Below are 17686 nucleotides of genomic sequence, written 5' to 3' on the forward strand. Positions count from 1 at the left end.
GGACAGGTCACAGGCGGACAACCAGGAGCCCTTGGAAGGCCCACCCCACTCCCTCCACGGAGAAAAACGGCGGAGAAAAGGGCGGAAACGGGCTCATCTCCTCAGCCGCCGACACAAGGGGGACGCGCACAGTCCCGAGTGCAAGGCGACTGGAGAAGTCCGGTCTTACCTAAGGGAGAACGGTTGGAGATGCTGTGGCAGACGGCGTGGGGCTCCTTAGGCTCACCGGAAGTGGCCACTCCCCGATACTCCCCGACTCAGGGCGAGGTCCAGGGGGAATCACAAGAGGGCGGGACTAGGAGAGAAACACACCATAGGGGTGATAGAAGAGGTGACGGGCAGGTGGAGGAAGCAGTAAGAAGACTGGGAAGGGAAAGGGGGGTGTTACCAAGGGACGCGAGGAGGATAAAAGGAGGGAAGCAAGGAGAGTCGAGGAGGATATCAGAGGCGACTGGCTAGGCAAGCTAGAGAGATGGAGACGCGGCTGTCGACCCCGAGAAAGGTGACTCGGGGAGTGATGAAACTCCCCAACCCTTCCATGTCTGAGGCACTCGCTTCCCTCTGGAACCCTCAGCCGACACGGCGAGTGTTCCTCCAAGGCCAGGGGACACCCCAGGGCATGACAGAGGGTAACCATGTCTTTGGGCTGTTTTAATAGTGGTTTGGTGATAGCCAAGTATTTTAATATTTTAATGTTAATATTTTATATTTGTTATATTGTTTTTACCTTATCGGTTTTAATGTTGTAAGTTGCCATGAGACCCTTCAGGTGAGTGGCGACTAAAAAACTGAAATAATATAAATAATTAGATAAAAAGAGTTACGTTGTTTTAAATCCATTTAAATGAGTTTAGAACAGTGTAACTTTGTTTAGGATTGACAACATCTGCATTAGGTAGGGATATTTATAGAAAATTATCATCTCTGGTGATGAAGGAGGGTTCCAAGGATGAGGCCCCTATTCTCAATATCTATGCACAATTAACGACCCACTTATCCTTACTTCTATCTCATGAAATTAATAACTCCCAGTTGGGGTGCCCCAATAATAAAAGCTGGTTTGATAAGGACTGTGTGCAGGCAAAACAGAGACTTATTAGGAGCCTTAAAGAATTTCACAAAGCCCCAGTGATTGATAATAAATTAGAAGTACAAGCAAAAAAGAAGGCCTATAAATACCTCCTGAGAAGTAAGAAAAATTTGGCTAGAAAGCTTAGATGGAATACACTAATAGAGGCAGCCAAGAAAAAGGATCACAGGCAATTCTGGAAAATAGTTGCAGGTGCTGAGAAAGTAGGTAATGCTAACAGGGAGTATATAATTCCTGCAAGAATTTGGGAAAATCATTATGAAGAATTATTCAAAGGAGAGAATGGAGAATCCCCCCCATTGAGAGAGTTGAGCACTTATCCAATCTGGGATCCAGTGTCAATTAAGGAGGTGGAATTTTATATTAAAAATCTCAAAAGTGGAAAAGCCCCTGGTAGTGATTATATTACAGCAGAGCTACTGAAAGCTAATTCAACCTGGTGGACCCCGATTTTGGCCAACCTCTTTACATATATTGATCTGACAGGACGAATCCCAGAGGAATGGGGGTTGGCTATAATAATTCCGATATTTAAGAAAAACAATAGAGCGGATCCCAATAATTATAGACCCATTAGTTTGATTAACATTATATGCAAACTTTACACCAAACATTTGTGTTTGAAACTATGTAGATGGTTAGAACAGGAAAAAATACTTGAAATTGAACAGGGGGGGGTTATAAAAGGCCGTTCTACCTTGGATCACTGTTTGGTCCTTGATTATTTAGTACAAAAATATACACATAATCACAAGGGAGTCCTATATGCTGCATTTATCGATCTGAAAGCGGCCTTTGACTCGGTTGACTCGGTTGTGAGGGAAAGACTATGGGCTAAACTGGAGCAGTCAACTATAGACAAGAGATTATTGGTGTTGATGTCTAATTTGTACAAAAATACATCTTTACAAATACGTTACACTGCTGATGGTAAGCTATCAAGACCTATTCAAGCCCAAAAAGGTGTCAGACAGGGCTGCCTTCTTGCTCATTTTTTATTTAATATGTATGTTAATTGTTTGATAACTTGCTTGCATGAAATTGATATTTCAGCACCTACCTTGGGCATGGGAAGAAAAATCCCGGTTTTAATGTATGCAGATGACGCTGTGCTTCTCTCACGTACTAGAGGAGGTTTAAATAGGGCGTTGGAAAAATTTAGTGCACAATGCCAAAAAGAGTTACTTACTGTAAATTACTCAAAGACAAAGATCATGCGTTTCCATAAAAAATACAAAGAAATGAAATGGTCAATGGACGGGGTGCCGGTAGAGCAAGTTAAAAACTTCAAATACTTGGGACTAACCTTTTCATTTAATGGAAAGGCCTCTAGACATCTCCAAAATGTAGCATGCTCAGCACAAAAGAGCGCAAATGCTATATTGCGCTTCTTCAGGAAAGAGGGAGCCCAGTATGTCCCGGCCGCTCTTAAACTATTCTTGAGCAAAGCTCTCCCACAAATGATATATGGAACACAAATACTTACAGAGAGTAAATTTAAAGATCTAGAGTTAGTACAATTGAAATTTCTCAGAGCACTCAACGCCCCAAAAGGTACTGCAAATTTGGGCTTAAGACAAGAAGCAGGTTTATCTACTGTTACATTGAATATTTGGATACAGAGGAGTAACTATTGGGTTAAGTCCCATCTGAATCCGGTGGGACTTATTTCTGATCTTTTGTCATCAACACCATATCCCCAATGGGCTCTTAGAGTAGTAGATAAATTGAAATCAATTGGGTTAGATCCTGAAAATTTGCTAGAGGGAGTGTTGCAGCACGCAAAGAACTTAATATATCAAAGATTTAAGGATATTGAAGCACAAAACGACTATGCAGCCCTGCCTTCCTATTATAAGAGACTAAAGCTGGGACCAAGTTTAAATGCCGCATCTTACCTTGGTCTCATAAAAAACCCTAACTATAGATGGGCGTTTACTAGAGCACGGCTTGATGCGTTACCCTCAGCAGTACTTTATGGTAGATATACCCGGACTCCCATGCACCAGAGAATTTGCTCCTGTCTGTTAGAACAGGTGGAGTCGGCCTCCCATATATTACTCCATTGTCATAAGTATGACGAAGAGAGACAGCAGTTGTTGACACCCCTTCTCTCACGTTTTAAACCCTTGGCTAATTATCTTACATATGCCGAGGAATGTTTGATGAAGTTTTTATTGGCCGATACTTCTGTTTCACGCAATGTTGCTAAATATTGTTATTTGGTAATTAAAAAGCGTAGAATGTACTGTAACTCGAGCCATTAATGACGGAATTGACCGGTTTCGTATTTTAGTATTTAAGGCTGCAAGGATTCTATGTCGTAGACTCGGTGTTGTACTATTTTGGTTTATTTTGCTGGTCTTATGACTGTTCTTAATAAATTTGCTTTGCTTTGATCACAGGAGGTTGGTCCCTGGAGGCCCCTGGAGGTCCCTACCATCTCGATGGTTCTAGAGTTGCTGTGTTTAGGATTGATCCAGGCGGGTAGCTGTGTCGGTCTGAAGCAGTAGAACAAAGTTTGAGTCCAGTGGCACCTTTAAGGCCAACAAAATTTTATCCTTTCGCGTGCATGCACATTTCTTCAGATATATTGAAACAGAAGGTAACAGTTCATTGATATATGTAGAGGACTGTACTGTTAGATTACCATCTCTGCAAGACTGTCTTTAATGTGCAACCGGACACAAAAGGTGCAGTTGCGTGAGGGGTGTGTTTGTGTAGTTGCATAAGTAAATTGCTGAGGTTCAAACATTTGTGTCAGGCAAAAGTGGTATTATATTAAAGGTAAAGGTTCCCTTGCTGGAAAGCCAGTCGAATCAGACTCTAGGGTTGTGGTGCTCATCTCCGTTTCAGAGCCGAAGAGCCAGCGCTGTCCGAAGATGTTTCCGTGGTCATGTGGCTGGCATGACTCACGGAACGCTGTTACCTTCCCACCGAAGCGGTACCTATTTATCTACTTGCAATTTCTTGCTTTCGAACTGCTAGGTTGGCAGGAGCTGGAACTAGAGACGGGAGCTCACTCCGTCATGCGGCACCCGGGTCTCGAACTGCTGAACTACTGACCTTCCACAGCCTGCAGTTCAGCGTCTTAACCACTTGATTAGCAGATTTTAAATTTGGTTGAGAATGTCAAAAGTAAAGTGAATCCTTAAGGTACCTCTAGAATCCCCAGCTCTGATCAGGTGTCCTCGCTTCTGCCCCGCCAAAGAAACTCCCTGCAGACACCCAAATAAAATGCACACATTTCATGGTGCGTTCTATGTGCACAAATTGCAATCACATACCACGTGACCATGCAATGCATATTCCTTAATTTTCCTTATAAGATTTCTCTCTCTCTTTTTCCTGATCTTGCTTTGTTCAGTATTTCAATAGCAGCTGCTTGGTATCAGGCACATATTCAACAGGTGGAGTTTTTCCTGTAACAGGCATACATTCAACAGGTGCAGTTTTTCTATCGCAACACCTCCAATGCAGACACGTCAAATTTTATCTGGCATTGAAAAAAGACCTCGTGAGAAGTTAAAGAACAATAAATGTTAATGAAATGTTAATTTACAGGAATTTCGTGATGGACTCAGAGCAGACGGCTGAAACGAACACTGCAAAGCGACCCCCCTCGTAGCAGAACTACAACTCCCAGTAGGCCCCGCGACGACAACGTTTGTTCCAGCCAATCCGTGCGAAGGTCTTTGTTAGGTGCCAACATGGCGGAGGCCAGGAACTAAGGGAAGTGTGTTGCTTTAGTGCACGAGAGAGAACTGGTGAGTGTGTTGCTGGCTGCTTGAACGCCTTTCCTTTTAGGGATCCGAGAGGGGGATCCAGGAGTCCCGAGCCGGCCGCCTGCCCCTATTTAGCCAACTAGACCGTCCTCCTTTTTCTTTCCAGAGGCTCCTAGTCCCCCCACCCCCACCCTTTGTTCTGTCTTCACCCTGGGTTGGGTCTTGCATAGTTCAGTGGTTTGTTTTTCTGCAATATTTTAAAATGTATGGAGCAAAAGGGTGCACATTCAGCAGCGCTTTATAGTTAAAGCATAATTCATATTTCCCCAAAGCGTTTCTTTCTTTAAGAGAACTTGTTGCTGGGGAAGGTCTGTAGAAGCCAGGAAGTGGGCATAGCATGCAGATGGAGCGAGGTGTTGTTTTAAGCTGATTTTGTCTTGTCGGGGTTTATTTAAAAAATGGATCCTTAAACTTGGAAGGGAGGCTTTGTGGAGTAAAACGTCACAATTTCCTTTTACTTAAGAACGTCTCAAGGTTAACATGTTGGATCAGGCCAAGGTAAGCCTGCCTCAGCATGGTCACGAATCCTGGCAAATAACTTTTACCCGATCCCCTTCTAGTTTATCAGACTTTACTAGTATGGATTAAAGAAAGAGAGAGAATTAAGGACAGCTTCAGCATTCAGTGTGTAGAATTTGTTGTTGTTTATGATTGAATTCTTTATTCTGCCCTTCCTCCAAGGAGCCCGGCGTGTGTGTGTGGGGGCATACATGCACACACATTTGGGTTGCCAACTTCCAGATGTTAGCTGTAGTTGTTATTGTTCAGTTGCACAGTCGAGTCCGACTCTTTGTGACCCCATGGACCGCATCATGCCAGGCCCTCCTGTCTTCCACTGTGCTCTGGAGATTGCTTAATTTCATATTGAGGCAGACTCAGCATGGGTTCTGTAAGGGAAGATCTTGTCTCACTAACCTGTTACTGTTCTTTGAGAGGGTGAACAAACATGTGGACAAGGGGGATCCAATAGATATTGTTTACCTTGACTTCCAGAAAGCTTTTGATAAAGTTCCTCATCAAAGGCTCCTAAGTAAGCTCAAAAATCATGGGATAAAAGGACAAGTCCTTTTATGGATCAAAAACTGGCTAATTAATAGAAAACAGAGAGTGAGTATAAATGGGCAATTTTCTCAGTGGAGGGTGGTAAGCAGTGGGGTACCACAGGGATCAGTACTTGGTCCACTGCTTTTTAACTTGTTCATTAATGATTTGGAGATGGGAGTAAGCAGTGAAGTGGCTAAATTTGCAGATGATACGAAGTTGTTCAGGGTGGTGAAAACCAGTGAGGATTGTGAGGCACTCCAAAGGGATCTGTCAAAGATGGGCGAGTGGGCGTCAACATGGCAAATGGGGTTCAATGTGGCCAAGTGCAAGGTGATGCACATTGGAGCCAAAAATCCTAAATATAAATACACATTGATGGGGTCTGAACTGGCAGAGACAGATCAAGAGAGAGATCTTGGAGTTGTAGTAGATAACTCACTGAAAATGTCGAGACAGTGTGTGACTGCAATAAAGAAGGCCAATGCTATGCTGGGGATTATTAGGAAGGGTATTGAAAACAGATCAGCCAATATAATAATGCCCCTATATAAATCAATGGTGAGACCTCATTTGGAATACTGTGTGCAGTTCTGGTCACCACACCTTAAAAAGGATATTATAGCTTTGGAAAAAGTGCAGAAAAGGGCAACTCGAATGATAAAAGGGTTGGAACACTTTCCCTATGAGGAAAGGTTAAAGCGCTTAGGGCTCTTTAGCTTGGAGAAAAGACGACTGAGGGGTGACATGATCGAGGTTTATAAGATTATGCATGGGAAAGAGCAGGTAAAGAAAGAGGTACTTTTCTCCCTTTCTCACAATACAAGAACTCGTGGGCACTCCATGAAACTGCAGAGCGGTCGGGTTAGAACGGATAAAAGGAAGTACTTCTTCACCCAAAGAGTGATTAACACATGGAATTCACTGCCACAGGAAGTGGTGGGTGCTACAAGCATGGACGGCTTCAAAAGGGAATTAGATAAGCATATGGAGCAGAGGTCCATCAGTGGCTATTAGCCACAAGGTATAGCTAGGGGCTCTGGGGCAAGTGATGCTCTGTCTTCTTGGTGCTTGGGGGGGGGGTCAACAGTGGGAGGGCTTCTAATGTCCTGCTGGGAACACCATTGCTTTGACCGTACAGACTTTTGTTGGCAGGGTGATGTTCTCTACTTTTTATCATGCTGTCTAGGTTTGCCATCGCTTTCCTCCCAAGACTGGAGATCTCCCGCTATTACAGCTGATCTCCAGGTGACAGAGATCAGTTCACCTGGAGAAAATGGCCACTTTGGAAAGTGGACTTTGTGATATTATAGCCCATTGAAGTCCCTCCCTTTCCTCGAACCCCGCCCTCCCCAGGCTCCACCCCAAAATCTCCAGGGATTTCCCAGCCTGGAGCTGGCAACGCTACATGTGTGTGTTTCTGTGTTCGTGTTTGTATATTTTTTTCTTACAATAGCTTTTCAGAGAATGACTGACTGAAGGTCACCCTTGTGAGTTTTTCGTGGTTAGCTACTCTGATCTGACTTGACCAACTCCAGTGTTTTAAGCACTGCACCCCACTAGCCAGTGAATTGTGGGTTTTCTGGACAAGTTAGAATGGGGGGGGGGGATCCAGAAAAGCATCCAGTGCCCTAAGTAGAGCATGATCTGTTTTAGCATATTTAACTGGACTTATATTGAGTAACCAGATTTCGAAAATATCCCTTGTAGAGCAACAAAAACCTCATCTGAAATATATAATTACTGGAAAAAATAAAGTTTGGTTTAAATGCTATGTTTGTGCACTCACATGTGTGTCTGTGCAGTGTAGTGGCTGGAATGCTGGACTAGGGTCTGGGAGACCCAGGTTCGAATCCCCACTCTGCTATGGAAGCTTGCTGGGCGACCTTGGGCCACTTATTCACTCTCAGCCTAGCCTACCTTGCAGGATTGTTGTGAGGATAAGAATGAAGAAGAGGAGAAAGATGTCAGGGTTGTATCCTGTGACTCTTTTCCCACCTGATCCAAAGCGGCCCAAAACTGTTTGAGATGAGCAGGATCGGGCACTACAGCGAGTGGGAATCGGAAAGAATTGTCTCTTTCTCTTCCATTTGTGGCTTTTATCAGCAGAGAAAGAAGGTTTTTTCCCCTTATCCCCCCCCGCCTTGTTGTGGTGGTGCATTTGGTGCACAAAGCTCTCCCAATCTTTAGAAGGACAAAGTCTGAGTCCAGTGGCACCAAGTTTTATTCCTAATATAAGCTTTCGTGTGCAATGTGCACATAAAAGCTTATACCAGGAATTAAACTTTGTTGGTCTTAAAATAAAAGGGTGCCACTGGACTCAAGCTTTGTGCTGCTGCTCCAGACCAACACGGTTCAGGCCCTCCAGTTTTGTGTCGTGGTTAAGTGTGCGGACTCTAATCTGGGAGAACCGGGTTTGATTCCCCCCATCTCCACTTGCACCTGGCTGGATGGCCTTGGGCAAGCCGTAGTTCTGAAAAAGAGCCATTTCTGGAAAGAGCTCTCTCAGCCCCGCCCACCTCACAGGGTGTCTGTTGTGGGGAGGGGAAGGCCGCTCTGAGACACCTTTGGGTAGTGAAGGGCAGGGTAGAAATCCAATCTCCTCCTCCTCCGTCATCTTTAGAAGAGTTTGGGGACAATTGGCAAGGGGCGTGAAGAAGGCAGGGAAAGATCTGTTCTGCCCAGCTGCTTCTGTGAACTCTTCCTCTGGATCGAAGCTTTTATATGGAGATAATTATTATTGAAATAATACTTGTGAAAAGATTGAAGACAATCTAGTCCAGGGGTGTCAAACTCATTTGTTATGAGGGCCGTATCTGACATAAATGAGACCTTGTTGGGCTGGGCCACATGTGTCATAAAATGTAATGCCAGGTAGCGGAGATATAAACTTTATAAAGGACACAAAGGTGTTTTTTTAAACTTAAAACAAAAACATGCTTAAAACAGCACTCTTGCAATATTTTGTTTATTTAACAGTGTCTGATAACTGACAACTCTTGCTCTGAATTATTGCATCAAAATGTCTGTGCTGTTGCAATCTTGAGTATGCTGTTCAGGTGTGCATCTGTAAGCTGCAAACGTACGATGACGCAGCAGCAGCAGAACTGGAAGCAGCAGCAGAAGACAGCCAGTTCCACTGCGCGCATGATGGAAGCCCTCCGGGGGCCTTATCTGGCCCCCGGGCCACATGTTTGACACCCCTGATCTAGCATGTCTTTTCTTCGCATTGTGTCTGTATGCGTGTTTTCTCTATTGTGGCGCTCACCCTGTGGAATGGCCTGTCCAAAGAGGTCAGGAAAGCTCTCTCTCTCTCCGCTTTTGGCAAACTATGCAAAATTGAACTGTTCAAGAGGACTTTTTTCCATAGGTAATAGGGTAGCCCTCAGGGCCAGATTAAGGCCAGCTGATGCCCTAAGCACAGCCCCAAAATAGTGCGCCCTCATCCCTTCCATCGCTTAACTGGCAAGACATGAAGACTCCATAAGTGCTGAAGGTGAAATAATAGATTAGAAATTCAGTTTTCTTACAGGCCATCCCCCTACAACTTTATTTAATTTAACACTAAATGAGCTTCCTAAACACATGCTTATTTTGCTTACTGGTTAATCCAGGGCTACTTGTACTGTACAAACTGGTTTTACAAACTGGCTTGGACAGATCGCTTATTGTAAGTTGGATTCTGTTTGTGTAATTTCTTCACTGCTTAATGTCTCATGTCAATACTTCTGCTGTGCTTCAGTTCTTTCGGGTGGTTCCAGACTTCTAACATCCAAATGCAGCCGTCACTTGAGTGTCCCATTGTGGTGATTATCCTGGTTTACTCTGTGTAATCCCACCACGAGTCCCTGTGAGAAGGGCAAACTGTAAACAACATAAATAACTAAAAATTATTTAACATTTAAGAAGAAGAGGAGATAGGATTTATACCCAGCCCTTCAGAAGTCTCAGAGCAGCTTACAATCTCTTTTCCCTTCCCCACAACAGATACCCTTGGGGCTGAGAGAGCCCTCTCAAGAGCTGCTCCTGAGAGAACAGCTCTGAGAAAACTTGTAAAGAACCCAAGGTCACACCAGCAGATGCATGTGGAGGAGTGGGGACTCAAACCCAGTTCTCCCAGATTAGAGTCTATGCTCCTAACCACTACACCAGACTGGGTCTCTAGGAAAAAACCGTCAAAGGCACAGAAAGTTGTTGGCACTAAATTTCACGCAGTAACTGGGCAGATATACTGTCGATGTGGTTGTCCACTGACCTTCCTCAAGAGAATTTAATTTTCCTCAGCCAAGGCCACTGGGGCACCATATCCCATGCCTTTTTTGTTAGTTCTGTAGCAGGTTGGTGATTACAGTCTCCCTTTTACCAGGAGAGCGGAGACACAGAAATACGAATTTCAGCTTTGGTTTTTAGGTGACCTGTACAGCCAGTCAGGTTTCCCCTGTCCATCCCAGGATCATCTATGCCTGCAGAAAATGCATTTTTGAATGTTTGTTCAATGTTACTGTTAATTCGGTGATCATCAATAGCTCAAGCACCTCTGTTCCCCAATGTGGCACCTACCCCCATGTTTCAAGAAAGCAGGCAAGGCCCTTGTCCTGTGGGACATGTGGTTGGCAGGTGGCCCTCATCTTGAAATGGCTGCCAAAGCTGTGAACCTCCCTGAGGTACAGCCTTCATGTGAGCGATGCAAGTATCTGTGGCTCTTACGGTTGCTGGTAATTGCCAATCTGGCTCTCCGTGAGGCTTGGGATGAGTGCTGCTGTTTTAACTGTCTGTGCACAAGCCTAGCACTGCATCATGTTAACATAACTCATTTTTCTTCAGAAGAATCTGTAGCAGAGCTGATACTATATATGAATGTGTATGTGGGCTAGGCCAGATCATGAGCTTGTTAATATTTAAAGGTTAAATTTTTGATAGGGTGAAGGGCTGCTTTATTACACCAGATTTAATTTACTTCCTCCCCATTGTTTTACAAATCGACAAAACATACGTGTACTCTCTCACATAATTCCCAGGGATACTTACCTGTCAAAACTAGAGATGTAAAACTTCTGGAAATTTTGAAGCTCGGAAAAAACAGAAATTTTCGGGAAAATTGAAAAAAATGCTACATTAGCACTTCTTTTTTCTTTTCCAGACTGAAAGTCATTCTGTTACTTTAGGAACATAAAATATGACTATGGACATTTTTACTTGGCATGAAATTATCACAACTAGCATATTAAAAATATAGTGTATCCTGCAAGAACAAGCAAACAGAATACCCACCCACATGCAAGAACAAAACTGAAACCTTTTTCTTTTCTTGTGACAATAGCACCTCCTAAAGGAAGAAATGCATCTTGTTCTTGCATCGGAGAGTTCAGTTTGTAACCTAGGACTTGCTTGTCCTCAGTGCACATAAATTAGATCAATCTGATACCATACATATTTTTTAGAAATTATTTGGAAAATATTTGAACACCTTGTCTTAAAATATTTTATTCATCATGTTAAAATAAAATGTTCCATAATCATTTTTTTTCTTTTCTTTTTTCAATTTTTCCAATTTTTCCGGGAAAAAAACAAAAAAGGCTTCAGGAAAAAAATGGGGAGGGGAATTCCCCCCCCCCCGAATTTTCCCAGTTTTTTTCCGGGCCTTCACATCTCTAGTCAAAACACTCTGTAGCTGCCAAGCTTCCAAAAGGGCTGTTGTGGCACCCTGACCTGGATAGCCCAGGCAACCCCGATCTCATCAGGTCTCGGAAGCTAAACGGGGCCAACCCTGGCAAGTACTTGGGAGACCTCCAAGGAATACCAAGGCCAGGACGCAGGGAAAGGCTAACAAATCATCTCTCTGAAGAACATCCAAGCCCTCGGTAGGGGTCGCCAGAAGTTGATCATGACTTCCTGGCATGTGCACACATGCACAAATACAAAATGCAGGGGGGGGGGAAGGCCCTTGTGGCCCCTGACCCCCCGTGGAACGTAAGATAAGAGAAGCCAATGTTGGATCAGGCCCACACAGTGGCCAAAAATACCAGGTGCCATCAGGAGGCCCATCAGTGGGGCCAGGACACTAGAAGCCCTCCCACTGCCCCCCCCCCGCATCAAGAAAACAGTGCATCCCTGGCCCCTGGACTGAGAGTTCCCACTCTCGTGGCTTTCCACAAACTGTGCAAAACTGAACTATTCAAATGTGCTTTTCTGCACAGGTAATAGGGTTGCACTGCACAAAATGGTTTTATGAACTTGCTTGTATTAATGATTCAGGACTGTGGTCTGCACTGCTCTGTATAGCTTGTTGCAGGGGTGTCAAACATGTGGCCCGGGGGCCAGATCAGGCCCTCCTGGAGGGCTTCTATCAGGCCCGCATTGGAACTGGCTGTCTTCTGCTTCTTCTTCCAGTTCTGCTGCTGCTGCGTCATCGTAGGTTTGCAGCTTACAGATACACACACCTGAACAGCATACTCAAGATTACAACAGCACAGACATTTTGATGCAATAATTCAGAGCAAGAGGTGTCAGTTATCAGGCACAGTCAAATAACAAAATATTGCAAAAGTGCTAATGCTTTAAGCGTGTTTTTATTTTAAGTAAAAAAAACCACCTTTGTGTTTGTGTCCTTTATAAAGTTTATATCTCCGCTACCTGGCATGACATTTCATGACACGCATGGCCCGGCCCAACAAGGTCTCATTTATGTCAGATACGGCCCTCATAACAAATGAGTTCGACACCCTTGGCTTATTGTATGCAGGATCCTATTTATGTAAATTTTGTACTGCTTTAATGTGTCATCATGTGAATACTTATGTGCTTCGGTTCTTTCTGGTGGTTCCAGGCTTCTAAAATCCTAACGCACCGGTTATTAAACGTCCCATTTTGTCAATTGTACTGAATTATTATGCGTAATCCGCCTTGAGTTCCTGTGAGAAAGGTGGAATGAAAATAAAATAAATGAAATTAAAAGTAAAATAAAAATAAATCCGTTTGTTGTTAATTGTATGCAACAATCTTTAGATGCAGGGGGGAAAGCCCTGGAACATTTTCCACAGAATTTTTTTTGCCTCACATCTCTGAATTGGTTAAATGTATGTGTTCCTGAGAAGCAGTTCTGCGTTGTCTGGACAGGGGTGTGTAAGAGAGAGAGTCTGTCTTCTTTCCACTCTGATTTGGCCAGTGTCCTGCTGCCTGGTTGTCAAACACAATTTTGAGAAGAGGCGATAGAAACAGTCACTATCCATCAGGGATGTCGGGCTGAAGGAATGGGATGTGGACTTGGCTCTCTCTCATCCTTAGCGCGTCGGGTGTTGCTTTTTGGAGAGGGCGGCTTGCTGTGAACCAAATGCTCCTGCAGGATGTGGCAGATTGCAGGGGATGGAGAGAAGAAGAAATTGGATTTATACCCCTCCCTTCACTCGGAGTCTCAGAGCGGCTTACAAACTCCTTTCCCTTCCCGTCCCCACAACAGACACCCTGTGAGGGAGGTGGGGCTGAGAGAGCTCTTTTGAGAACTGCTCTTGAGTCTGCACATTTAACCACTACACCAAACTGGGTTTCACCCAGGTGGAAATCAGGTTTAATGAAGCAGCCCTTTAAACTATCAATTTTTAAAATCCTTTTAACATTAACAAGCTCACGATCTGCCTAGCCCACATACACATTCTTCTATATTACCAGCTCTCCGGCAGGTTCTTCTAAAGAAAAATCAGCTATGTAAACATGATGATGAAGAGTTGTTTTTTTATACTCCGCTTTTCTCTACCCAAAGGTGCCTTAAAGCGGATTACGATCACCTGCCCTTCCCCTTCCCACAACAGACACCCTGTGAAGTAGGTGGGGCTGAGAGAGTCCTGAGAGAACTGTGATTAGCCCAAGGTCGCCCAGCTGGCTTCTTGTGGAGGAGCGGAGTGCTCGCTTTGGCAGCACATATACTTGTGGAGGAGTGGGGAATCAAACCCGGTTCTCCAGATTAGCAGCTACACCACGCTGACTTTCAGATCTAGTGTTGGTCTTGTGGACAAACAATGAACCCAGCAATACTCATCCCACAGTTCACAGAGAGCTACGCTGCAATTATCAGCCACCGAAAGACCTATATACTTGCATCCCTGGCATCAGGCCCGTAGCTCAGGGTGACTCATATCTCAGGAAGATTCAAGATAAGAACCACCTGGCCACGACACAGTCCACTGGGCAAGGGCGAAACACGGGGCAGGCACCATATTGGGGAACAGTGCTCAGGAGAGCCACAGGTGGCTCTTGAGCTATTGATTGTCACTGAATGAACAGTGACAGTGGGCGAACGTTGAACGATGCATTTTCTGCAGGCCCAGAGGATCCTGGGATGGACAGGGGAAACCTTTGCTAGTTTTGTAAGCTTCAGGAAAAAAAATAGCATTTACAGCAGTATATAAACGGTCAATGAATCTGTGTCGTTTAATCTTTTCCCTCCCTAGTTACAATCCTTGATATATTTTTTCACCGTTAAGTCACGGCTCAGTTATGGGAACGATATTACAAGTTAAAAATAATAATAGTTGTTAAAATTTTGTTGACGCTACATAAAATTCCCTGGCGGATGTTAAGAGGGGCTTTGCCGTTGCCCGACTCTGCACCATGTCCCTGGTATTCCTGGGAGGTCTCCCACCCAAATACGAGCCAGGGCCAGTCCTGCTTAGCTTCCAAGATCTGGCGAGATCGGGCTAGCTTGGGCCATCCAGGTCAGGCGTTTCAGTCCTTGGGCAGCTGCAAAACACATGGGTGGAGCAGAGAAAGGCCTCTGTCTGCCAGTGTGGTGCAGTCGTTAAGCGTGTTGGACTAGAACCTGAGAGACCCAGGTTCAGATCCCCCGCTCTGTCATGGAAGCTCGCTGGGTGACCTTGGATCAGTCACGCATGCGCAGGTAGAAATGGAAAAGGGGAGAATGTTGTACTGTTGGGTTCCCACGGGGGACAAAAGGAGGGTATAAATGTACTTCATTCATAAATACATCTTCCCTGAAAGAAGACAGGGATTCTGAAGCCCACGCCTGCTGAAAAGTGGGCCCTGTTTGCTCAACAATAAATCGGTGTGTGTGTGTTGGAAGCTTGGCTGGGACGCATGCTGGCGTCGCCCTGTCATGGTTTCTTTCTCCGCCTTTCAGGAAAGAAAAAATGATGAAAGTGGTCAATCTCAAGCAGGCCATCCTCCAGGCGTGGAAGGAGCGGTGGAGTGACTACCAGTGGGCCATCAACATCAAGAAGTTCTTCCCCAAGGGGACGACGTGGGACATCCTGAATTTAGCAGGTCTGGTTCATGAGTTGTGCTGCAGATAGGTATTTACTGGCATGCTGTTCTCCGGCTGGCTGACCTGTGGAAACAGGATATGCTGCTGCTGGTAGTGTATACATTAGCGCAGGGGTTCCCAGCATGGTGCCCGTGGGCGCTATAGTGCCCGCCGACATATTTTCTGGTGCCCACCAAAAGGTTTTAGGAATCGGGTGGGGCCAGATGGGGCTTTTGCTCGTCACGGCTTCTGATTGGCCACTGGAGCTTTGATTGGCGGTGTCGATAACAAATGTTACTTCAGCGCCACAATGGAAGGATCTTCATAGCATGACTGAAGGCAAGCTGGGGCAGTCATTGTGTAGCCGGGTCCACTGCCTTCAGCAGCCGTTTTACAGCAGCCGTTTTTGTCGCTGCGCCCGCCGTTGCTGTGTCAGAGTTCCAAAGGTGCCTGCAGGCTCCAAAAGGTTGGGGAGCCTGCATGACTGCTTGACGATTGCGTGGCTGCAGGAATGGGTGATGAAAACACCCCTGTGGTCTCCCTCTCCTTATAGTTCCTTGTTAAATCAAGTGCAGCCTTTGCTGGAGGACCCATCATTTGTTTGAAGCGTGTCATACAAGAGAAAAGGCAGGTGATAGAAAGGGAGCCAGAGTAAGTAATATTCCACCCCACCTCCTGAAAATCTCTCTAAGGATATTTTTAATTCTGCTTTTCGTGCAAGGAGTGGAAGGGAAGTTAGACTGAGGGAGAGGGACTGGCGCTAGGTTAGATAGCTGTGGCTCAGTGGTAGAGCATCTGTTTGGCATGCAGGAGGGCCCAGGTTCAATCCCCATCACCTGCAGTTGAAAGGATCAGGTAGGAGAAGAAGAAGAGTTTGGATTTATACCCCGCTCTTCACTTGGAGTCTCAGAGCGGCTTACAAACTCCTTTCCCTTCTCCTCCTCACAACAGACACCCTGTGAGGTGGGTGGGGCTGAGAGAACTCTGACACAAACTGCTCTTTCAGGAACAGCTGTGCCAGAGCTTGTGACTGACCCAAGGTCACATCAGCAGGTGCGAGTGGAGGAGTGGGGAATCAAACCCGGTTCTCCCAGATTAGAGTCCGGACACTTAACCACTACACCAAACTGGCTCCAAACTACACCAAACCACTACACCAAACCAAGCTACACCAAACCACTACACCAAACAGGAGGTGATGTGAAAGACCTCTGCCTGAGACCTTGGAGAGCCACAGCCAGTCTGAGTAGACAATACTGACTTTGATGGACGAAGGGTCTGATTCAGTATAAGGCAGCTTCATGTGTTACTGGGAGAACTTGCCAGTTTGGTGTAGTGGTTAGGAGCGCGGACTCTAATCTGGGAGAACCAGGTTTGATTCCCCACTCCTCCACATGCAGCTGCTGATGTGACCTTGGGTCAGTCATGAGTTCTTTCAGAGCTGATCTCTCAAGAGCAGTTCTCAAGAGAGCTCTCAGCCCCGCCTACCTCACAGGGTGTCTGTTGTGGGGAGGGGAAGGGAAAGGAGATTGTAAGCCGCTCTGAGACTCCTTTGGGTAGTGAAGGGCGGGGTATAAATCCAATCTCCTCCTTCTCCTCCTCCTCTTAATGGCAGAATGGGGCTTTGAACCGGAGTTTCTGATTCTAGTCCAAAGCTCTTTTGCTGCACTGCAGAATAAACGGCTGAATTTCGGACTCATGTCTGCTGACTGAAGTAAGTGGACCAGTAGGTGGCTACAAACTGGGAAACAGAACAACCAGTGGCCAAGTTACTCCAGTTTCATCGCTTCAGTGGGCTTAGCTGGATAATTCTGCGTGGGATTTCATTAGAAAATAATTTTGGTATTGCGACAGACTCTCTTCCTCTCTTTTGCAACCTGCGGAGAAATATTGACTATAGTGAATTTTCCTCCGTGTGAAGTGGCTCAAACTAAATTAGGGTTTCCCAACTTTTTTGAGCCTGCAGGCCCTTTTGTAATTCTGACACCGCGTGGTGAGTGCGGCCACAACATGGCTGCTGTGAGAGGCCACAATGATGGCCACGCAGTGTAGATCGTTGGACTGTGGCGGCGGCTGCTGCCAAAGCAACATTAAAAAAACCCCCCTGCATAGCCAATCGGAAGCCTTGCTGGGCAAAAGCCCTACGTGGTCCCCATGTTCCTAAAAACACTTGGTGGGCACCAGAAATGGTGTCAGCAGGTGCCACGGCCTGCTGGGTGCCACGTTGGGACCTCTGAACTAGTGGTTGGTAGTAGCACCTTGGGCTTTATGCTACAAAAGGGAATTAGCTGAAGTAGACTATACAGAGGAGTATCATGTATCTGCATGTTCTGGACGCATGGTATTGTTTTATATTCTGTGTTCTGAAAATTGTAAGCGAGTAGGTCTTTCAGAACGATGGATTGGGAAATTTATGAATGAATACTCTGCACCTGTTTCCCCCCCTCTCTTGGGATACTTCGTCTAGAATTACTGTTTGGTATTCGGTTGCTGGAGGCTAGTCCTGATATTTCATTG

General features: G+C 45.4%; 1 protein-coding gene across 1 annotated transcript in view; it reads left to right on the forward strand.

Annotated features, from left to right (window-relative positions):
* Nucleotides 1-4800: 4800 nt before the first annotated feature.
* The window catches only part of MED24 (mediator complex subunit 24), a 102190-nt gene continuing 89304 nt past the window's right edge, over nucleotides 4801-17686 (forward strand). The window contains exons 1-2 of the mRNA XM_015409337.1: nucleotides 4801-4857; nucleotides 15047-15189. Coding sequence (XP_015264823.1) covers nucleotides 15057-15189 — 133 coding nt within the window. The 5' untranslated portion in view covers nucleotides 4801-4857; nucleotides 15047-15056. The remainder of the gene's footprint in view (nucleotides 4858-15046; nucleotides 15190-17686) is intronic.

Source organism: Gekko japonicus, unplaced genomic scaffold (genome assembly GCF_001447785.1).
Source record: "Gekko japonicus isolate JY-2015 unplaced genomic scaffold, Gekko_japonicus_V1.1 scaffold678, whole genome shotgun sequence".
Classification (NCBI taxonomy): domain Eukaryota; kingdom Metazoa; phylum Chordata; class Lepidosauria; order Squamata; family Gekkonidae; genus Gekko; species Gekko japonicus.